The sequence below is a fragment of the Podarcis raffonei genome, chromosome 8 (genome assembly GCF_027172205.1).
Source record: "Podarcis raffonei isolate rPodRaf1 chromosome 8, rPodRaf1.pri, whole genome shotgun sequence".
In the NCBI taxonomy this organism is placed as follows: domain Eukaryota; kingdom Metazoa; phylum Chordata; class Lepidosauria; order Squamata; family Lacertidae; genus Podarcis; species Podarcis raffonei.
In genome coordinates, this window is record NC_070609.1 from 71,595,642 (window position 1) to 71,619,307 (window position 23,666).

Genomic DNA, 23,666 nt, shown 5'->3' on the forward strand with positions numbered 1-23,666 from the left:
GGAGGGCTTAGGCTCCCCAGCCCAGCACCCTATGGGTTTGGATCAAGACCAGATTTCAGGGGTTGATTTCCCTCCCTCTGTGGATTTAGGCTCCCCTCCCTTCAAAAGGACAGATCCTGAAGCTGAGGCTCCAAGACTTTGGCCACCTCATGAGAAGAGAAGACTCCCTGGAAAAGACCCTGATGTTGGGAAAGATGGAGGGCACAAGGAGAAGGGGACGACAGAGGACGAGATGCTTGGACAGTGTTCTCGAAATTACCAGCATGAGTTTGACCAAACTGCAGGAGGCAGTGGAAGACAGAAGTGCCTGGCGTGCTCTGGTCCATGGGGTCACGAAGAGTCGGACACGACTAAACAACAACAACCCCTCAAAAAGTGCCATGGTGCTCAGGTTCTGCTTGTGGGGTCTTGGCTCTTGTTAAAACAGGATGGAGGATGAAATGGGCCTTTGGTCTGATCCGGCAGGGCTCATCTTAGGTTCTTAAGGGGTGCCCCAAAATTCTATATATATAATTGCCACAGTTCCTGATGAGGGCTGGCTGTTTCTCTCCCCCCGCCCCCAGAGGATAACAACAATGCTGCCAGAGACACCCCCACTGGGGGCAAGAATTCCTGTCACCACATAAGAAACTCTTTGTGAGCTCCCCGCCAGCACCAATAGTACCCCATTCTCCCCACGGTTGTAAATGGGGTGATGAATTTGGGAGGGATTTCATCTCAGCACCAGTCAGCTGTGTGTGTTGCAATTCCATAGAAGCGAAAACTCCACAAAATTGCACTTACGAAGAGTTTCGGCTCTCTTTTCTATTCAAAACTACATTCACAGTCCTTATGACTGCTTGAAAGCATGTGAAATCTCACAAGTGCTCTCTTTCTTGCAACGTAACATAACATAACACTGGGCAAAGAAATGAACTTGTAGAAAATGTCAGCTCTCTCTTCTTTCCAAAAGCAGTCCTCACGACCGCAAAGTTTTGCTTGAAAGCGTGTGAAATCTCACAAGCTCTGTGCGTATCTGTGGGGTGGCTGGTGTTTGACCCCCGACAACACAAGCGGTTATTTAAAAACAAATTTGCCCCGGGAGAATGCTAAATGTTGTAGTGTCATGTCTTATTTACTGAAGTTTAAGCTGCTGTTTTATTAATGTATTTTTCAAAATTAATTATACAGTTTTATCTGGGCCACATTGTCCTTTTTTTGCTGATATTTCGTAATTGTTGTAAACCACTTAATATTTTAAAAATCTCTAAGTGACCTACAACATAAAACACACAAATTATACCATTAACTTGAAAGTACAGCCTGAACCCACCGTCTCTCTCAGTCTAACCTACCTCACAGGGTTGTTGTGGGGATTAAATGAGGAGGGGGAGAACCACCTTGAGGCAGGATATGAATGAAATAAATAAATATCCAGATTGGTGGGGATTTGTTTTTAGAGATAATATGGTTGTTCTGTTCTTATTTTGGGTGTTATTATTTAATAGGTTCAGGTACATTGGTATGCCCCGTCATTATATCCATGCTGAATTTTTGTTATTGTTTACTTGCCCCTGTGGTTCCATAATAATTTGCAAACTAATAACAAAATATTAAAAATAAAGAATATAGATATACACAAACTCCTCTCTCACATGTCTAAGGCCAGAGTAAAAAGGTGCTGTCTTCAGCATACGACAAGAGATGGAAAGCAGAGTTTTCAGGAGGCATTACGCAACCCGAGGCTCTTTGGAAAAAGGAGTCAATGGGCACTTTTATTGCGGCTGCCTTAATCGGTCCCAAGGGGCTGGATGCGCCAAGGCAGTGTTTTCTTTCTTTTTTAAAAAGACCAACTGAAGCTTGCACACAGCAAATTTGCAAGCTGGCACACCTTACAAAACTCTCAAACAGAAAACCTGCAATATTTTGGATGAAGTGTGGCAGCACCAGCCCCGCCTAAGGCTTGCTTTATTTTTCAAAACGTATTTATAAACCGCATGGAACGTTTTCGTCAGTGCGCACTGACCCCTCTCACTCTCCAGGCTTCAGGAAGCTATCCGCTAGCCGTGGGAGACGCAGCTCTCCCACGGCTAGTGGAGAGCTTGCCTGCACCCAGAAGCTTGGGGTGCGCTGAGCTCAGCACGCCCCAAGCTTCGGGCTTCGCGCAGCTCTCCCACGGCTTGCGAATAGCAGCCTGTTCTGGGGGCTGGGGTCGGGGGAAGCTCGGGCTTCCCCCGTCCCAGCCCCGCACCTGGGGGGGAAATAATTTTTTTCCCCTTTATTTCCCCCCCAAAAAACTAGGTGTGTCCTATGGGCCGGTGCGTCCTATGGGGTGAAAAATACGGTAAATACTCCTGTCTCTAGTCTCTGTCCAGGCAACAAGAGCTAGCAACAACAAAAAAGCAAAGCTGCCTGCATGTCGGTCTCTGTGCTTAGCCCATTCCTGTGTTGAATCCATGCATTTACTGCAATTATATTCTGCTTTTCCTCCAAGGTCAAGGCAGCAAACCCAGCTCTCCCCACTCCATTCCATCATCACAATGATTTGCGAAGTGGACTACCAGAAGCAATTTCCCCTGATCCCAGGTGTATGTGGGTTATGGTTACAGGGAAGAAAGAGCATGTTCAGCAACATCTAGAGGGCCAAAGGTTCCCCAGTGCTGAGCTCAGCCAGAGCTAGCTGAAACCAAGCAGATTGGTCTGAGCAGGCAAGACTGCGGTCGAAGGACCGCTCATAGGATGCTGGACTTACCTGCCAGGCCACGGCGAGCTGAGAGATCTCTCGGCCAGACATGCCTTCGGTCAGCTTGGCGATCTCTGAACACTTCTTCCCATAGTCAAACTGGGCGAGCTTCAGACGCCTGGACAGGTAAAAGCACACCAGTTCACATCAACACTGCCATGTTATATTTATTGCAAGCTGCCGGGAAACACCGTAGGTAGGGTCTAAGGCAGCGTTTCCCAAACCTGGGTACCCAGCTGTTTTTGGACTACAACTCCCACCATCCTTAGCTAGCTGGACCAGTGGTCAGGGATGATAGGAATTGTAGTTCCAAAACAGATGGAGACCAAAGTTTGGAAAACCCCGGTCTAAGGTTTATAAGTTGTATTCAACTACGTACCCATCAAAAATTAAAATTAAATCACTTTGATTAATTTTTGAAAGCACTCTTGAGTAGGGCCAGCGCTGGATGCAACCCTTTATCCAGTAAATAAAACTATTACCATATTTTTCGCCCCATAGGACGCACCTTTTCCCCTCCAAAATGAAGGGGAAATGTGTGTGCGTCCTATGGGGTGAATGCAGGCTTTCACTGAAGCCTGGAGAGCGAGAGGGGTCGGTGCGCACCGACCCCTCTTGCTCTCCAGGCTTCAGGAAGCTATCCGCAAGCCTTGGGAGCCCGCGGGAGTTCCCGCCGGGCTCCCAAGGCTTGCGGACAGCAGCCTGCAGCCCGAAACCCGGGGAACGCAGCGGAGAGTGCCCCGGGCTTCGGGCAGCTCTCCGCAAGCCTATGGGCCGGTGCGCCCTGTGAGGCGAAAAATACGGGTATATGATTTGCTAGCCAGTGAAGCAGTTCGGTTAGGACCCACGTTCAAACCCCTGCTCAGTCTGCGACGACTTGGCTCGTCATTCCCTCAGACTGACCCGCCTCGCAGGGCTGTTGTGAGGATTAACAAAAGAGGAACCGCGAAGAAGCTTTATACCAACTCAGGCTCACTGGTCCACCTTCCTAGGTATTGCCTATACTGGATGGGAGCAGCTCTCCTGGGGAAGCAGCTGGGGTTTGAGTCCGGAACCTTCTGCATGCCAAGCAGCTGTCCTCCAGCTGAATTCATGGGGAACTCTATTTTATCACATTGCTTTTTGATACAGGGCAGACAAAAGTAAGTACTTCTTCATGCAGAGTTAGAACGATGGAATTCGCTCCCACAAGAGGCTGTAGCTACCCAGACAGGGACAGTTGATGCCAAGCCAACTCCGGCCCTGTACAAATGAAAATCTGCCTGGGTAGACCAAGCGATTGCAGGAGACGAGCTTGACAAGGCAACCCCTCCTCCCACCCCTGCGGGATCTTGAATGAAGTGGACCGGAAAAGGTTTAAGATGCGTTCCCTGTTGCAAGAGATCTTTGCCCGATACAGGGGGAATCCTCTTGTCATTTCTGCTTCCGCTATTCAGTTGCAAACGATGACAAGTGACTCATGTTCTCAACAGATTTCATAACCCAAATAGGATATATTTGGGAGCAGTAGGGCCCAGCAGTAACATTAGCCAACCTTCAAAGCTAGGCCTGTGACAAAATGCTGCTCTGCAGCCACTGCTGTCGTTCCCTTTTGCTCACCTACCCTGTCCTGACTTCATGCCAATACGGTGGTACCTCTAGTTATGAACTTAATTTGTTCCGGAGGTCCGTTCCTAACCTGAAATTGTTCTTAGCTAGAGGCACCATGGGGCCTCTTGCTGCCGCTGCGCCGCCAGCACACGATTTCCGTTCTCATCCTGAAGCAAAGTTCTTAACCTGAGGTAACTCTTCCAGGTTAGCGGAGTTTGTAACCTGAAGCGTTTGTAACCTGAGGCGTTTGTAACTCGAGGTACTCAGATTTAAGAAAAAGGGGGGAGATGTATAAGACGCCTAATTTTTGACATTATTTTTAAGGGGGGGAAACCCTAGTCTTATACACGGGAAAATATGGTAATTAATTAAAAATAAATAAATATACTGACTGCTTTCCCTCAGTGGCCGGCTTCAGGACGTGCTTGTCAAAATACATCCGGACCAGACGCTCTCTCTCTTCCAGCTCTGGCAGCTTAAAATTAACCATTTCGTCTATCCGGTCATTGATGGCCCAGTCAAACTGCTCCGGTTGGTTGCTGGCTAAGACGAGCATGAACCTGGGGAGATAGAGGAGAGGAGAACCATCATTTCCCCCCTCTCTTATAAAGCAAGGCAGTTCTATTGGGATTCACTCTCCACATGCGCAACCCCTTCCATGTCAAACAGAGTTGTGCACGCAGGGAGGGTGGGAATACTTCGAGGGACTGTACCAGTGATCAATTGCGCATTCCCCAAACACCATAAAACCATTCAATGCTCATTCGTTCAATACAGAAAGGCATGCATTGTGTGTGTGTGTGTGTGTGTGTGTGTAGGCTTGTATCCAATGCCTGCCCTACTCAGATGAGATCCACTGAAGTTCACAAACTTAGGTCCACTGATTTGAATGGGACTTGGTTGGGTACAACCCATAACATCCTCATAGAGGCATAAAAATGTCAGGATGCAACTCATGTGGCTGCAGCGAACTGCTCTGGGAAGTGCCTGTCCCCTCGATTATACAAGACTGCAGGAAGGTCTAACAGAGGGTTTGAGGTTCTTCCAAAAACTGCTCTCAGAAGCACCTCCCCCACCCCCTTTAAAAGGCAGTCCCTAATAAATGCACACACACACACACACACACACACACACACACACTCTCCTCCCACTGCAGAAAGTTTTGGCAGCACACTAATGCAAATCAAACCGAATTTCTCCCTCATTCTTAACCAATAAATACCACATTCCGCTTTTCTGCAGAATCAAAGTATTTTTATATATTTCATAAAATTTATACACCACTTGCTGGTAGAAAACGCCCAAAACTCATTCAAAACACTGCCATACCCTTTGTCACATAAATACAAAACTGGTAACATCACAAATCAGACGAAGTACCTGCAGACAAGGAACGCTAGAATTCTTAAAAGCATCTTGACCTGGAACACTACAAGATTGATATAAGAATTCCACACCGTGGATATTGCCAATAAAAGAACTGAATAGATTGTATTTCCTGATGAATCTGCTGGACTTTAATTTCTCATAATATGTTTCGTTTATATGACATGTTGGTCTATAGAATGATATATTTTGATATATGTTGAATCACATTTAAAAAGAATTTATATAGTCACATACAGTGGTACCTCTGGATACGTATCAGGTAAAAAAATCCCCTCAAAGTGGTCCCCCCCCCAAAAAGCGCGTGTGTGCGCGCACACACACACATACACAGAATGAGTATATGCTGGTGAAGCTTAAAAGCAACAATCCTATGCCTATCTACTCATTATTTTATATCCCATGGGCCTCACTTCCCAGGACTTCTGTGTTTAGCACCGCAGACTAAGGCACAGCCTCTTCTGCCTCTTGCCTCCTTTACTTCTCTCAAAACTCTCCCAGCTCCTTCCCAAAACTTCATGCACTGCTTTAAGCATCCTTTTGCTTCACAGCCAGCGCCTGCCGCCTCTCTTCTGCCCACAACCCCCTCCGGCCCTCTCTCTTGCCGACTGACAATAAGCCCTGATTTAATGGCGCATTATGATTTGAATCAGCCTGTTTTCCTAATGGGCGCTGGCAGCGACATTCTCGCCATCTGTTCCGAGATGGCCCCCCTGGGGTCAGCGGGGGGAGGCCAGGGGGGGTGCCACCATCTCCACATTCATTCGGAAACTGGCTACTTTTCTTGATTTCCCCATTCCTGGCTTGCGGCTACGCAGCCCTGACATGATCCCAGAGGGACAGACACAATGACCCTAAATGCTTTCCCAGACCACAATGACAAAAAAGGGGGCAATTTCTTACCTGTTACCGTATTTTTCTGTGTATAACACGACCCCACGTATATGGTGACCCCTACTTTGGGGACCCCAAAATTAAGAAATCAGTATTGTAAAGTTGTTCAGCTTTTGGAGGAAATCGTCCAAAATCGCTTTTTCTTTCTTTTGAAAATCGCCAAAAAAAAGTTGTTCTGGCACTCAAGTGACTCAGGAGCTGCCAGCTCACCCAAGACTTACCGTATAAATCTGCATATAAGACGACCCCCCAATTTTTGACTAAGAAAATGGGGGGGGGCATTGTCTTGTACAAGGAAAAATACGGTATTTAAATAAAATCCTTTTAACATGCACAATATTTAACAGAATATTTCCGATAATGACAATAAACCCCAGAAGGTAATTATTTATTTCAGGGGTAGGGAACTTTATTTCCCCCAGCCCAAGGTCCACATTCCCCTCTGGGCAACATTGTGGGGGCCACATAACAGGGCTGGGCAAGGGCAGAGCCAAAAGTTGGTGGAAACATGGACTTGACCCTTCCCGATGCACAACTCGTGCAGAAATCTTAGTGCTGCATCCAGCTAAGTTCTACTCAAAGCAGACAAAATTAATATTTCTATCTTAGTCATATGCATTAGCTTCAAGGGGTCTACTTGGAGTGGAAGAGAACACACACACACACACACACACACAAACACAAACAAGGCAAGCAAGAAGCATTATTACAGTTCAAAGGCAGCTCTGTTGAGTTTTTATTTCTCCTCCTTTCATTTCAATGGCTTTAACCCGACAAAAATCTTCTCTTCTGCCTTTTTATAGTGATACCTTATTTTACAAGGCGTATTATAAGGTGTATAAACTGCATTATACGGATTTACTGTAAATTTTGTTCCATTTAATCCGTGGCAAGATGGACACAAATATAGCTTGGCTTATACAGCGGCCAATAAATAAATAGTTTATTAGGGATGTGCACATTTGGTACAAACTGGAAACATCCTCCCTTTCCCCTCCTAACCAAAATAAGCACAATCTGTAGTATTATTAATTAATGTTTCCAAGCCTAAGGCAAAGTATAAGAGCAAGAAAACTATTTAGACTGTCTTGGAGCTGTTTCGCTTCACATTTAGCACATTCCTAGCACAGGCCCTGGAAGAACCTCAGAGTGCCTGGTTTGAACAGCAGGTACCAGGAGGGCCATGGATCAGGGTTCAAATCCCCATGCAGGGCTGAGGAAGACCCTGACCACAAACTCTAGAGAGATGCTGCCTATCAACATAGACTGGCTTTCTCAAACTCTAGATGTCCCTAGACTACAATTCCCATCATCCTTGACCATTGATCATGCTGGCTGGGGCTGATGGGAGTTGGAGTCCAACAACATCTGGAGAGGAAAGAACAATACTGAGCTAGATGGGCCATTTCTGACTCAGGCGGCGTATACAACCATACATTTAAAGCACATGACTCCCAACCCCAAAGAACCCTGGGAATTGTAGTTTATGCCTCACAGAGCTACAATTCCCAGCACCCTTAAACTACAGTTCCCAGGATCCTTGGGGGTGGGGAACGTCATATGCTTTAAATACATGGTGTGTACACAAGCCTGTCTGACGCAACTTCTTACGCTACTATTTTTCTGACCCAATCTCTCTATCACGTTTAAAATTCATATAGGTTCCCCAGACCACCTCAGATTCACTCCTCAAACGAAAGTAAAAATGCACAGAGCAAAACAAAAACAAGAATTACAGGGGTCAAGTGGTGGTTTAACCAAATCTGCCAATCTAGCAGTTTGAAAGCACACCAGTGCAAGTAGATAAATAGGTACCACTGTGGCGGGAAGGTTAATGGCATTTCCGCATGCTCTGGTTTCCATCATGGTGTCCCATTGTGCCAGAAACGGTTTAGTCATGCTGGCCACATGACCCGGAAAGCTGTCTGCGGACAAACGCTGGCTCCCTTGGCCTAAAAGCGAGCTGAGCGCCGCAACCCCATAGCTGCCTCTGACTGGACTTAACCGTCCTACCTTTTTACCTTAACCAAACTTCAGAAGCATAAAAAAGCTTGAGTGAGAGGCGTCTCCCGTTTGCACTTCTGGGGGCACTCTGAATAGGAGAACTGGCAGGCATTTTGGAAGAGGATGAGAGGGCAGCCATCTTGGACCCAACCAGTTGCTCTTGGAAACAGTAACTCTGAACGTCCAGGACTCGGCATTCCTGAAGGGTTTGCTAGAAGCGTAAAATTGGCTACTTAAAAGCACACATTTTCCTGACAGAAGGCAGAATTGCCAGTTAACTGTCTCCCGGGGGGCTCATTATTGGTGGATTTGCATACGTTACTGTGGCGTTGAGTGACTGGAGTCAATTCCTTACAGGCTCTGCAGAACATTGTTTTTTTAAGAGGGAACCCAGAACTATTCCCTAAATGAAGATATGCACCAATCAAATTTGCTTTTTGTGTGTGTGTGGGGGGGGAGAGTAGAACCATCAAAACAGGATAACTAGAGTGAAGCCAAATGTATAATTAGACAGGCCTGCGGGCAATAAGGAATTCTGCAGTGGAAAGCAACGCTGAGATAATATCCCATTTCATCATTTATTTATTTTAAAACAAAATGGGTTGGCTATGCCCAGAGAAGGCTCAAAATCCAAGAGTAATGCATATGTCTATGGTATGGGGGAAACTTTGTTCAGCCTGAGGGCAAGATTCCATTCTTGACAACCTTCCAGGGGCCACATGGGCGGAGCCAGAGGCAAAAGTGGGTGGAGCTATACAGTGGTACCTCGGGTTAAGTACTTAATTCGTTCTGGAGGTCCATACTTAACCTGAAACTGTTCTTAACCTGAAGCGCCACTTTAGCTAATGGGGCCTCCTGCTGCTGCTGCGCTGCCGGGGCCCGATTTCTGTTCTCATCCTGAAGCAAAGTTCTAACCTGAAGCACTATTTCTGGGTTAGTGGAGTCTGTAACCTGAAGCGTATGTAACCTGAAGCGTATGTAACCCAAGGTACCACTGTATATGGAAGGTAAGGCGACCTTGCAAGTCTATGGATCTAATCTGAGTAGGACAAATGTTGGGACACAACCCAAAGAGTCTGTTTCATCTTCTGCATGACACACCTTCAGACACTGGAAGATGGCTCTTATGTTTCCCTTGAATCTTACTTGTTGCTGTGCTGCCCCGTCCTGTGCAGGAAGGCATTCAACGTGGCTCGTAGGTCTTCGCTGATTTTTTCCTGCAAGGAGGAGAAATCACAATTAAATTAACCATGCATTAAAATATAAAAATACAGAAAACACATACTCCTTCAGTTTGTTATTATCAAGTATTTATAACCTGCTTTTCATGGAATATTCCACAATCCCAAGCAGAGAATAACAAAACTAACTAAATGTGTGTGTTTTCTGTATAGCCATATTTTAATTATTTTATTTCGTGGTTCCCCACTCTACGATTGCGAAACCTTCCACGAAAAGCGGTTTATAAATACTCAGTAAAAACTAAACGATAGCATGCATACAACATGCAAGAGAGAGAAGGGAGTGTGAAGTACTTGCCGTCGACCTCTTCCGCAGGAACGCATCAGCTTCGTCCACAAACAACAAGAGGCTGTTAAAGAAAATGAATAACCTGGGTGAGCTTGGCAGGAGCAGTGGGTCAAGCAAATGGGCCCACCATCCTTGCAGAGTTGGGCCATCACCAATCCAAAATTCACCCAAGACGCCTGGGTGTAAAAAAATAACAAATATGGGGTTGTGCCTAACCAAGAGCTTCTCGGAGCATGCCCACCGGAGGACCTAAGTTAGACAAGTTCATTCATTTCAACGCATCTGCTCAGAGTAGGTTTTGTGGCATCTATTGCTTTTGGGTTGTGACCTACGTTAGTCAGTCCTACTCAGAGTAGGCCCATTAAAATTTAATACACGCATGAGTAACTTAGGTTCGCTAATTTCCATGGGGCAGCTCTGAGGACAGCATGAAAGCCTTCGATTTTTATCCATGATACGGTCTAAGAGAGAATTTTGCTTTCTTATCCATTACGCTGCTTTAAAGGTACATTATATACGCAAGCTTCATCTGTTAAGGTTTCGTTCTGATATTGTGCAATTTTTTAACTTGGTGCTTTAAACTGGGTTGTCAACAGCTTTTGAGATTAAATAGCAGCAGCAGCAGCAGCAGCAACAACAACAATGCACAGAAACAATTGAAATAAATAAAGCGACTACAACAGTAGCAACAGCTCCTCTCATCAGCATCTGACAGGTATGGATGATGGGAGTTGTAGTCCAAAAACAACTCCTCCCATCAGCCAGCATGTCCAATGGCCAGGTGTGAACTAGACTGATAAAACCATGGATATGTTTTTCTGCGTTCCTATGCTCCTTGGCATACAAATCACAATGCTTTTTTCTTTTTAAAGACTCCTTAAGGATGGAATAGCATGAAAACACACCATAGCTCTAGGGTTTGGCTTGTAAAGTACCAAAGGGGAGGAGGGTTTCAGAAGTCACTCAGGGAGCTATGAGAGGCTGCTTTGTCACATTCTGGGATCTCCAATTCTGCTGGCTTTCTCTCTCCTCCCCCCCCCCCCGGGCCGGTGAATAATTTAACATGGACCGCCAATGCATTTTTAAACACATGCAATGTTTCAGCTTTCCTTGCCGTTTCCCCCCACAAAAAGGCGGGCCACGAAAAGCCCTCTGCAAAAGGAAGTTTGTTTTGCAGTGCTCTAAATATTTCATTTCATGGGTGGTTTTCCATTCTCTCTCTCTCTCTCCTCCCCCCCTTCTTTTTAAGGAAAGAAAAAGGTGGAAAATAGAAACATTCTGGTGATGAATGTGGCTGCGTATCAGTTTGGACAAAGGGAGCGAATGTCTGTCGGAGCCAATCAAGGGACACATACATCATCAATTAGCCACGCTCAGCGCCATCCCCGAACCTCCCTCCTTCGGCACCCCCCACAAAATAGGACGGCATAGGCACACAGCGCCGGACCCCCCAGTTCCTCTTATTCGGTTTTAATGGGTCTCTGGGAGATGCTTGGAGGTGCAGGAGAGAAGAGACGAAGAGCCAAACAGCACCATCACTGTGGAAGGTATTTGCTTTCTCTTTACAGTGGTACCTTGGGTTAAGTACTTAATTCGTTCCGGAGGTCCGTTCTTAACCTGAAACTGTTCTTAACCTGAAGCACCACTTTAGCTAATGGGGCCTCCCGCTGCCGCCATGCCGCCGGAGCACAATTTCTGTTCTCATCCTGAAGCAAAGTTCCTAACCTGAAGCAATATTTCTGGGTTAGCGGAGTCTGTAACCTGAAGCGTATGTCACCTGAAGCGTATGTAACCCGAGGTACCACTGTATTGTAGAGAACATGCTGGGCACCACAACAGCAGGAATGTAGAATCTCTTTCAACTCAATGGCAGCATGCAAGCAGCAGGTGGGGTCAGAGGCAAATGTGGGCGGGGCCAAGGTGGTCAACTTAACTTCTGCACAGGGCATCCGCTGCATGCGCAGAAGAGTCCAGGTTCAATCCCAAACGGTATCTCCAGGTAGGGCTGGGAGAGACTCTCTGCCTGAAACCCTGGACAGTTGCTGCCAGTCAGTGTAGACAGAACCAAGCTAGATGGACCATTGGTCTGACTCGGTGTAAGGCAGGGGTCGGCAAACTAAGGCCCGTGGGCTGATTTTGGCCCAATTGCCCTCTGGATCCGTCCCACGAATGGTTCTGCAATCACCGCTTGGTGATTTTTAATGTTTGATGTTTTATTGTGTTTTTAATATTCTGTTGGAAGCCGCCCAGACCACACCGAGATTAAACGAAGCAACTGAAAACTGCAACAGATTGTGCATTGAGAGGAAAGTGACATTTTTTGTTTGTTTTGTTTGTGTGTGTAAAAGCAAGATGGAACTCTCGATCCGAGAAAGTCGTGGGAAACAGATCCAAGCTTACCCTCTCCGGCTTGTGTTTGCCCAGTCAAAGACCTTGTGCATGGCAGTAACTCCTTCCCGCCCCATGGGGGCGACGTCACCACCAGTCATGATGGCGTAATCCATGCCAGAATGCATGGCTAATTTCTGGAGCAGAGAAAAAGACAGAGAGAGAGAGAGGGGGAGGGAGAAAGAAGGGGCGGGGGAGAGAGAAATCAAATAACAATCAACATTTGCCCTGTGATATTTACATAAAGGGACGCGGGTGGCACTGCGGTCTAAACCACTGAGCCTCTTAAGCTTGCCGATCAGAAGGTTGGCGGTTCGAATCCCTGCGACGGGCTGAGCTCCCGTTGCTTGGTCCCTGCTCCTGCCAACCTAGCAGTTCAAAAGCACGTCAAAGTGCAAATAGATAAATAGGTACTGCTCCGGCAGGAAGGTAAATGGTGTTTCCGTGCACTGCTCTGGTTTTGCCAGAAGCGGTTTAGTCATGCTGGCCACATGACCCAGAAAAACTGTCTGCAGACAAACGCTGGCTTCCTCGGCCTATAGAGCGAGATGAGTGCCGCAACCCCAGAGTCGTTCGCGACTGAAATTAACTGTCTTGTACACAAACTATCTTCCCAATAATATTTTTAAAAAATACTTTAAAAAAGCAGGTTAGTCCTCATTTCTAAATGACACAGAAACATACTCAGGGGCCCTATCAAAGGCTCAGCAACTAGAGGAGCGAGAAAGAAAATCAAGCAACGATAAACATTGACACCCAATGCCCTTTAAAAATGTGTTGGGGGGGGGAGTTATTGGCCTGTTTTTGTTTTTGTTTTGATTATGTATTCTGTGTTTTTATATTGTGATCTTGTCTTGCAAACCGCCCTGAGACCTGCAGGTATAGGGCAGTATACGAATTTAATAAATAATAATATTAATAATAATAAACATTTGCCCTATGGTGTTTACACAGCTCTGTACAATCTATTGCAAAACCCCAAATTCCCAAAGTATCATCTACAAAAAAATTAAAAAGCATCCTAGCCCTTATGAATAAAGGTCACAGAAACATACTCAGGTGGTCCTATCAAAGGCTCAGTGACTAGGACTAGCCTGAAACCCCAGACCCTCAACTTTAAGCTGACCAGAGGGCCCCAAACCTCAGGTCTGATGCCGACAAGAGCAGGATTTATAGGTATGCCCTGATGCGAAGAGCTCTCCCCTGCCTTCAGGAGTGATGACCCAAGAGGCTGTCAATTGACTTGCTGGCAGTGACCACATCGTGATGATGCCACTGGGGCTACCTTGGCAAAGAGAGTCTTCCCCGTCCCAGGGGGGCCGTACATGAGGATGTTCCTGTACAAGCTTTTGTTGTTCCGCGTGTTCCGTGTCGCAATGGCAATGTCTCTCACTCGCTCCTCCAGCTTTGGCTGCAAAAAAAAAAAAGGGGGAAAAAGGGCAAGCTTGAACTAACAAGACACGGAATAAACAGCGGGTGGGTCAGGGACTCTACCCACGCACTCAGACCAAATTTCCAGCCAACCCAGTATCCTGTTTCCGTCACGATGCCTCTGGGATGCCCACAATCAGGGCATGGAGGAAACCATCTTTGGTGCTTGCTCACGTGTGTGTTCTTAAGATGCATGCCAGAAGCAGCGTGGGGCTTCCCTTGTGCTTGACTCGCAAGCTGCAGCTTGCGCAGAATGTTGCAGCACAATTGCCGGCAGGAGTGAGACCTGGTCGGCATGGAATAGCTGTGCTCAGAGACCCACACAGAATACTCTTTGCTACCAAGCTGTTACCGTTAATAGGTAAAGCCCTGAGCAACTTGGGACCTGTGAGAGTGCTTTACCCCATATCTGCCCACTCGACCATTTTGATCTGTGGATCTGGTGCTGTTATAGCGGCTGCATGACACTGCACTTGTAAGAAATCATTCTTTCAGAGCATTAGCATCTTCGCTTTAGAACTCCCTGCCTACTGACACCAGGCAGGTGTCACCACTGTACTGCTCAAAAACGTTAGGTGAGCTGACACTTGTTTTGATCTGTGTGTAGTTTATAACTGATTTTAACTTTGAAAAATTTTTTTTAAACAATTGTTTTCCCCAGCAATTGCATCGTTTTGTTCTTTCCGTAAACGACCTTGCAGTTTTCTTTACAATTGAGGGGCACACATTTTTTACAAAGTAAAAAATAGATGAACGCGCTTGCATTTTGTTGCTTGCTTAGTGTGTGGGATGAGCAGCTCCCGGTGCATGCTGGGAACAGATGGCATGCTCTTGCCTATGGCCTCGTTTACATTACTCGCTCCTGTGAATGCGCAGGCTTGCTTGTGGGTGGTTTGAACAGCCCAGGTGTATGCTGATGTGTGGCGGGAGCGGTTCCTGTGTGTGATGCTCCCGCAAATCATCCTTGGAGCTTTTTGGCAAAAGAAATGCCCAAGGCTCTTTTAGCCAGGGGTGGGGAACCTCCAGATGGCAGGCTCAATCAGTCCGCATTTGGCCCGCAAGGTCGTTTTGACCAAACCGCGGGCTGCCTGCCCCGCTACGCTTGACACCAGGTCAGCCAGAACGGGAGTTGTAGGCACAAACCCCGTGCAAATTCTGACAAGACAGATGACTGGAGGGTCTCGCCGAGCCCCTGTGCAGTCAGCTGATTGTGGTCGGAACCTGTGGAGCCTCTTGCAAAGTGCTCTGCAAGACTCAACAATCAGTTGAGAAGCCCTATAGCAAAGTGTTCCATACAATCTGGTCAGACACCTGATGCCCTTCTGCCAAAAGTGGCCCACAAGCAGTGGAGGGAAATAACCAGCCAGACTCAGTACCCCACCCTTGCTTTTAAGTGTAGACACACAGCTCTTTTTGAAGGAATGGCAAAATTCCTGAATAAGGTGCCATTAGTGAGAGCAAGGGGACGCGGGTGGCGCTGTGGGGTAAACCACAGAGCCTAGGACTTGCTGATCAGAAGGTCAGTGGTTTGAATCCCCACGACGGGGTGAGCTCCCGTTGCTCGGTCCCTGCTCCTGCCAACCTAGCAGTTCGAAAGCACGTCAAAGTGCAAGTAGATAAATAGGTACCACTCTGGCGGGAAGGTAAACGGTGGTTCCATGCCCTGCTCTGGTTTCACCAGAAGCGGCTTAGTCATGCTGGCCACATGACCCGGAAGCTGTACGCCAGCTCCCTCGGCCAATAAAGCGAGATGAGCGCCACAACCCCAGAGTCGGTCATGACTGGACCTAATGGTCAGGGGTCCCTTTACTTTTACGTTTAGTGAGAGCAAAGGGCAGCCTCAACTTTGACTAGCATGCTTTTTTGCTAGGAAAAGAGAGTCGTCGGACTGTGGCGTTATTCCCACAATTATCCACGACAAGCGGCGCCCAGGCAGAAATTATTAGCCCATTAAGGTGCTGGCGTAGGGGGGGGGGGGAAGCTTGCAAGTGCTGACTCAGGGATTTTTTCTGCTGGCTGCTGTGCGGAGGTGAGCAAAGGTTCCCCACATGTGGATTCTTGGCTCGGAGTAAAGACTCACTCGACCCCTCTTGAGCGACGTTTCTCTCCAACAGTCTTGGCAAATGAACAAAGCTGGGAAACGCTTTTTTGACCCCGAGGAAGCTGCTTTTGCAATCTTCAAGGGGAGCAGAAGGAGAAGACCAACTCCTCTTTCAGAAGTTGGCGCAGTTGAAGCGGAAAGCCGAGGTTCAAATCTCGTCCTGGCTGAGAACTTACTAGGGACGGGGAAACCTTCGTCCTGCGGCCATTGGGGGCAACTCACCATTTGGCGAATTAGCTGGTGGCAGGCACAGGAAAATTAAAGCCTTTAGTGCGCAGTCCCAATGGCCCCTTGGCAGATGTGGCTCGAATTCAGCCAAAATCGAAGTACTGCTGGAATTTGGCACCTCTTCCCCATCACACCACTCTGGGCAGGGACCAAAAAATGTAACACAAAAGCATCCCTGCTGGCCCACCTAATCCATCCCTGGCCATTGGACATGTTAGTTGAGGCTGATGGGAGTTGTATTCCAGGAATGCCTGGAGGGCCACAGGTTAGCGGTCCCTTCTTTATACAAATAGTCTTTTATTATTATTATTATTATTTTAAACTACTCACACTGAGAATGACTCCTTCGAGGGCATCCTGGGCCTTGCTGGTGAGTCGCTTGCCAAGCTAGGAGAGAAAGTGAAGGCAGTCAGGTTACCTGTTGTGGTGGGCGATGGACAAAGGGCACGGGAGAAGCCTACTTCCCACTGGTGGGGACACACTGCCCCAAACCAAGATGGCTTTGAAAGAGGATTAGGCAAATTCATGGGATGGAAGGCTGCCAGTGGCCATGAGCTATCATTTGCTGCTGCTTGCAGGCTTCCAAACGGGACATCTAGTTGGCCGTTTGCACCAGCAACTAGTCTTCGGAATCACACTGCCTCCGTCAATGGTGGTAGAATATAGCTTATTCACCCCGTGAATTTTGTAACACATGCAGGCAACACCAATACCCGTTTTTAATTTCTTACGTTTCTGTTATGCAGCATGCTCAGTTCCAACTCCGCCCCCCCAGGAAACACTTCACCTTTTGGCCACTAGGTGGCAATCATGTAAACGGTATCTTAAGCTCCTCCCCCTTCAGTTTATATTATCAACATATCTATAGGCGATATGAATACCGAAAGGTATTTGTGGCAGGGCGGGACTAATCTCCATATATCTTGTTTTTGGCATCTGTCTGTCTCCAGAGAGAATGCTGATAATGCCAAGGTTGCAGGTTCGATCCCCAAATAGGACAGCTGCCTGTTCCTGCACGGCAGGGGTTTGGACTAGATCAGGCATAGGCAAACTCCTGCTCTCGAGATGTTTGTTGTTGTCTAGTCGTTTAGTCGTGTCCGACTCTTCGTGACCCCATGGACCAGAGCACACCAGGCACTCCTGTCTTCATTGTCCATGGAGTTTTCTTGGCAGGGATACTGGAGTGGCTTGCCAGTTCCTGCGCCATGTGGATCACGTTTGGTCAAAACTCTCCACTATGACCTGTCCATCTTGGGTGGTCCTGCACGGCATAGCTCATAGCTTCTCTGAGTTATTCAAGCCCCTTCGCCACGGCAAGGCAGTGATCCATGAAGGATGTTAGGGGACTACAATGTCCAGGTGTTAGGGACTACAATTCCCATCATCCCTAGCTAACAGGACCAGTGGTCAGGGATGATGGGAATTGTAGTCCCAAACATCTGGAGGGACGGAGTTTGCCTATGCCTGGACTAGATGACCCTAAGGATCCCTTCCAATTCTACAGTTCTATGATTCTATGTTGAGTCTCCGGGGGTGAAATCAAGCCGCTTGAGGATCACAGCAGCTGCTGCGGCTGTAGTGACCAGTAACTTGTAGCTGCTGCCTCCCATGTTGTTTTTGCAACATTAGCAGCACCGAAATGACCTCTCTGGGGCGCAAACCTGGAGTGCTGTGTATGGAGGTCCTGGGCTGCCCAAACGACAAGACCCCATTCATGGCCTTGTTGATGTGGACCAAAGGGAAACAGAGCAATACATTTTGCACCAGCTTGGCTGCAGGAGTTGCCAGAAGGGGGCACCGTATTTTTCGCTCCACAAGACGCACCTGACCATAAGAGGAGGAAAGGGGGAAAGCCCCATTTTGGGGGGGATCAGCTCACAGTTGTGCAGCTTCTTTTGCAAAGGGGAAAAGCGCTGGTTTTTTGAGGATTAGCTCAAAGTTGTTGAGCTTACTTTGCAAAGGGGAAAAATCCTGTTTTTATGGGGTTCAACTCACAGTTCTGCAGCTTCTTTAGGAAAGGAAAGGGAGCCGTTTCTACAGTTTCCACACAGATAATCTAATCAGCCAGTCACATGTTGCTGGGGAAACAAACAGCCTCCGTCTGCAGAACATTCAGCAATGGAGGCCTGGGCAAGGGGGCAGGGCCAGAAAGGGAGCCAGTGATCGACCACACATTTGCTCCATAAGACGCACAGACATTTCACCTTACCTTTTAGGAGGGAAAAAGTGTGTCTTATGGAGCAAAGAATACGGTATGTACCTGCTGTCTTGAGGGACATCTTCAGGAGAAGAAAAGGCTAAGGAGTAAACCCTACACAAACCTGGAGTGAAGTCTCCATGCATATCTTGAACTAAATAACAGGTGCATTGGTTTCAGCCCATAAAATACCTTCTGTTTATAAATTCAGAATCTCCCTGGGCTTGAAAATTAAGAACATAACAGTCCTGCTGGACCAAGCCAGTAGTCTAGCATCTTGGGCAACCAAATTTGTGGGGGAAAACCTGCAAGCAGGACCACACGGACAAGAGCATTCTCCCCTCCTGAGGGCTCCAGCAAGTGGTATTCAGGTGCATTCCTGCCTGTAACTGTAGTGGCAGGGTGTGGCCACGAACTCGACAAACTTTTTTGGGGGAAAAGGTGGAATAAAAGTTAAGTACAAATGCGTTTGATTATGATGTCGCTGAATGTACCTTCCACCTGGTTATTCCACCCCCCAAGAGGAGTCGTGCGGTACGTTAGAAGGGTTTACCTTAATGGGATGCTTGAGAGCTTCCAGGATGGTGAAACGAGAGGTTTCCCTCACCAACGACGGCTTGCCCAGGCGGGCCTCAATGTACCGGCCAGCGACCGCAGTTGCATTCTTGGCGCTGTAAATGCCAACAGCCAGAAGTGTCAGGCCGGCCACCTGTCAAAGGAAGGAAGGAAGGAAGGAAGGAAAAGAAGATTTGCCGGTTTTGTTCAACGTTAATTTACAAAAAAGCAAACAACGCCCCCCAAACCTGCCTGATGGTTGTTTTTGTTTTTTTTAAAATGTTTTAAATCAGACTTTTTGGGGGGCAGCATGGGCAGATATAGACAAATTGAAATTGAAATACTTTATTGTCACAAATCTGAATTTCAAACAAACTAAATGAGAGCCTTCCTTTGGGGGTGGGGAATTCTGGAGTTTGCCTTGCACCCCCCCAAAGTTGACTCACTGGAATTAATAGGCATAATTCACTTAGGTCCATGAACTTCAATGGATCTATGCTGGGCAGAAGTTTGATACCACCCAATAGATAACACCTATTCTATGTTTCAAGTCGCTCTGAGTTTATATTTTGTTTAAAATGTGACTAATAAGTCCAATAAATGATATAGTATTAATAAATAATAATAATAATAATAATTCCATCCCGCCTTTCTCCCTGCAATGCGACAAGAAACTATTAGGCTGTTTGAAAAAGCTCTCCTTAGGCGGTTCTGTTTGAAATGGTGGAAGTCTTGCCCTGAAGAAACCTCTTAGGTTTTATGTTTTTGCACCGCAACAGTGAGGACTAGAAACCTGAGACAAAGACAAAACGCCAGGATCCTCAGACTTCCAATCTTAGCCAGCCAATCCTAAATTGCTGGTGTGTGTGTGTGCGCACACAAAAATGATAGGCTTCAGGGTCTCTTGCGCGGATGACTCATCACAGCTCTTGCCCCCCCCTTTCTGCTTCCAAGACACGCATGCCGCAAGGCCCCTTAACCCCCCCTCCCCATCTCAGTTCCTGTCCTTTAGGAGGACAAAAACCTGCCAGGCTCCTCCGCTGCAGACGCTCTTTGCCTCTCTGCTCAAGCTGAAGGAATCATAAGAAAAACAAAGGGAGGCCAGGGTTGATTAATGGGCCATTTTGATGTCGCTAAGAGCTCCTCTCCCTCTCCTCTCTTCCCTTTTAACACAAGCATCAACAAATTACAGCTGCAGGCAGAGGGTCCCAGTTGGCAGGATGTTCGCAGTGCCTGTTGAGTTATGCAGAATAACTTCACCAGAGTCGCAGGCACGATGCGGAACACGGTCTCCCGCTTCCTTCCTCGCGCCCACCAGAGGCTATTTCTCTTCCACGGCACGCTCAAAACGAACCCGTGCCCCCTCTCTCCTCAACCCGCCTCCAGGGTACGGCTGTCACAGGGGTTGCAAGGCTGGGCTCGATGGGGTGTCTGACCTCCCTTGTTTTGCTACGGGCAGTTCCGATGCCATCAAAGAGTCTCAGGCTGGCTGCCGCTACATAAAACTCTCTCCCCTTGCCAAGGTTCCTGATGCCCAGCGGCACTCGTTAAAGGAAAATACACACCGGATCAAGAGGAGGTACGGAAAAGAGGGGAGGGGGGAAGCAACAGTACAGCAAAGTTGCTCAAAACGGCACTGTGATTTGATGGGCTCCAAATCCCATCTTCCCCCCAATGGTCAGGCTGAACATACGAAGAGCTGGATTAAGCCAATGGCCCATCTGCGTCCAGCGTCCTGTTCCCACAGTGGCCAGCCAGAGGCCCCTGGGAAGCCTGAAAGCAGGATTGAAGCATAAGATTCTCTACTCCTATAGTTTCCCGCACCCGATATTCAGAAGCAGAAAGCAGGGAGCCCAAGAGTAAGATGGCACCAGAGCCAATGACAGGGCTCAGCCAACTCATTCTAGTTCTGTCCCCATCCTCCTGCTGGTTTCCACAAGGGCAATGCTTAGACAAAGGAGGAAGAAGCTGGCCGCCATATTTTGGTGAAACAGAAAATGGATTGCTGCTATTTAATTATCTTGAAACTTGTGCCCCCTTGGCTGCTTAGGAATACTTTTCATTGCATAGTTCCAAAGAAATAAGTTGCAGAGGTGATGAACAGATGGCTTTCGGCACTGATCTGTCCTTGCCAGTTATGAACAGCGTGTTGCGTTGTTCTATACCATGGGCAGGCAAACTAAGAATCACCTTCTAAACTAAGAATCACCTTCTAAATCTGGCCCGTGGACGGTCCGGGAATCAGCGTGTTTTTACATGAGTAGAATGTGTCCTTTTATTTAAAATGCATCTCTGGGTTATTTGTGGGGCATAGGAATTTGTTCTCCCCCCCCCCTCCAAAATATAGTCTGGCCCCCCACAAGGTCTGAGGGACAGTGGAGCGGCCCCCTGCTGAAAAAGTTTGCTGACCCCTGTATCTATACGTTACTGCAGATTAATTGGGGGATTTTAATACTGCTGTTTTATTGTTGTCAGTATCGACGTGCTTCCAACTTGCACATTAAGCATTGGAAGACGGTATATAAAGTTGACATGCACGCTACAAAGCTCGAGGACTGCGTTAAGAAAATAAGAAGAGATCTACTGGATCAGGAGAATGACACATGTAGTCCAGCATTCTGTTCTCCCTACTTGTGATCTGTAGTGACAGCCATTCCTTTCTGGGCAACCTTCCGCCACATGCCACTGGCAGGCAGGGCCCAAGTCAAAAACTGGGCAGAACAATGAGCTTATGTTTTAGCTTTGCACAGCAGAACAACAGAGGCCTCCCTATCCTCTATCCAGGCAAGGAAGAGAAATGCTCAGAGTTCAATGACACATTCCAGCCAGGCAAAAACTCTCAAGGAGGGTATGAAGCAAATGTGAGAAGGGGGTGTGGCCTGGGGAAAATAGGGTGTGGCTAGAAACAAGTTGCTAAATCACAGGCAGCAAAGCAGTGATGGACAGCCTTTGGGGGAGGGAATGACATAGCAGTGGTGGGCGGGGCCAGAAGCAAAAGTGGGCGGAGCGGAAATGGCAAAGCTAACAACAAAATTAATTGATCAAAATGATGAACTTTCCAGAGAAGAGTGGAGGCCATTTGTGGACTATTAGAAAAAATATTGTAGTCAAATGAAATCACTGGCATGATTTGAGATACAAGCAGGGGAAGAAAAATGACAAAATAATTGTATTAGAGGGACTTGTTTTTTGATAAAGAGCTTGAAATACAATGCAGTAGAAAAGGGTTTGAATAAAAATACTGCAGAGGTATGGGTGGGAAGTCTATCTATGAACGAAGATGTAATTACACGATCTGAATTTTTTGTGAAATTCTGGAAACTTAATAAAAATTGTATTTTTAAAAAAGAATCACAGAATTGTAGAGTTGGAACGGACCCCAAGGGTCATCAAGTCCAACCCCCAGCAACGCAGGGATCTCAACACACGGTCCCCCATCCACTTTGAAATCATACCGGACCCTGCTTAGCTTTGCAAATGTGCAAGAGGCCTTATCAGCGTTACCAGGCTGCATTCCCGCCAGGCTTAATAAGCACTCTGGTTGTGAAAAAAGCACCAGCGAGGGGTGTGGCTTGGGGGAGAGTTACCAGGGCCTGACAGAGAGGCCTGGAGGGCCACATCTGCCCCCCGGGCCTGAGGCTCCCCACTCCTGCATGGCAAAGTCACGTAAGCAAGAGGGGACCTGCCCTGAGAATCTTGCAACCTTTGGGGGAGACACAAGAGATTCACGGTGCATTTCCCAGCCAACTGCTGAGGCCGTTCTTGGCCTTTTCTAGGGTTAGGCTGCTTGAGTCTTCCCACCACAAGGGATTTCTCCACCTGGAAACAGACAATAGCCAGGGACCGTCTCCTGGGCCAAGAGGCAGCTGCGGAAAATCCTCTGGCGGTTGCCTGGCAACTACGGCAGGCCCCCTTCTCTCCCTTGCCCGTCGGCTTTCAGCAAAAACAGGCTGGGAAGGAGCTGGAGGCGAGGAGGAGCTGGGATCCAAAACACCAGCAGCCTCAAGAGATGCCTGTTCCATTTAATGCCCGAAGTGTTACACAAGGGCTATATTTTTGGCATTGGGGAGAGAGGGGGAAAGCGTTGCTTCAACAGCTTTCCCGCTGCGGCAGCAGCTGATGATCAGTTGCAAGCCGAAAGTCACGATTCGAGCTCCACTACCAGGCTGGCAGTGGCAAAAAAAAAGGGGGCGGGGAAGAGTAGTGACTGTGTTCAGGTGGATCGCGCCACTAAAACGGCAAAGGCGCTACCTAGTGTGCCTAAAATGCAATTACGATTTGTATCAAAAACCCAATGCAGGGAGGGATAGAAAAATCAGATCGCACCATGTCTCTCCACCCCAATGATCTCCCATCTTTAAGAGCAGGCTTCCTCAAACTCGGCCCTCCAGATGTTTTTGGCCTACAACTCCCATGATCCCTAGCTAGCAGGACCAGTGGTCAGGGATGATGGGAATTGTAGTCTCAAAACATCTGGAGGGCCAAGTTTGAGGAAGCCTGTTTAAGAGTATCATATCTCTGAATGCTTCTCTCAGTGTCCCATCTGCAAGGTGAAATATGAGCTATAAGAAACCTTTTTTTATTTTTGTCCCAGTGTAAAGGTTTGTTGGAACCACCAGTGTGGTATAATGGTTAAGACT

The 23,666-nt window shown here is 47.5% G+C and overlaps 1 protein-coding gene across 1 annotated transcript in view; it reads right to left on the reverse strand.

The window, feature by feature from the left end:
- The window catches only part of LOC128419716 (ATPase family AAA domain-containing protein 3), a 40,188-nt gene that overhangs the window by 5,038 nt on the left and 11,484 nt on the right, over positions 1-23,666 (reverse strand). The window contains exons 8-15 of the mRNA XM_053400735.1: positions 19,025-19,180; positions 16,605-16,661; positions 13,800-13,925; positions 12,527-12,651; positions 10,136-10,187; positions 9,743-9,813; positions 4,705-4,872; positions 2,732-2,840 (exon numbers count right to left, since the gene is read on the reverse strand). Of these exons, the coding sequence (XP_053256710.1) occupies positions 2,732-2,840; positions 4,705-4,872; positions 9,743-9,813; positions 10,136-10,187; positions 12,527-12,651; positions 13,800-13,925; positions 16,605-16,661; positions 19,025-19,180 (864 nt within the window). The remainder of the gene's footprint in view (positions 1-2,731; positions 2,841-4,704; positions 4,873-9,742; positions 9,814-10,135; positions 10,188-12,526; positions 12,652-13,799; positions 13,926-16,604; positions 16,662-19,024; positions 19,181-23,666) is intronic.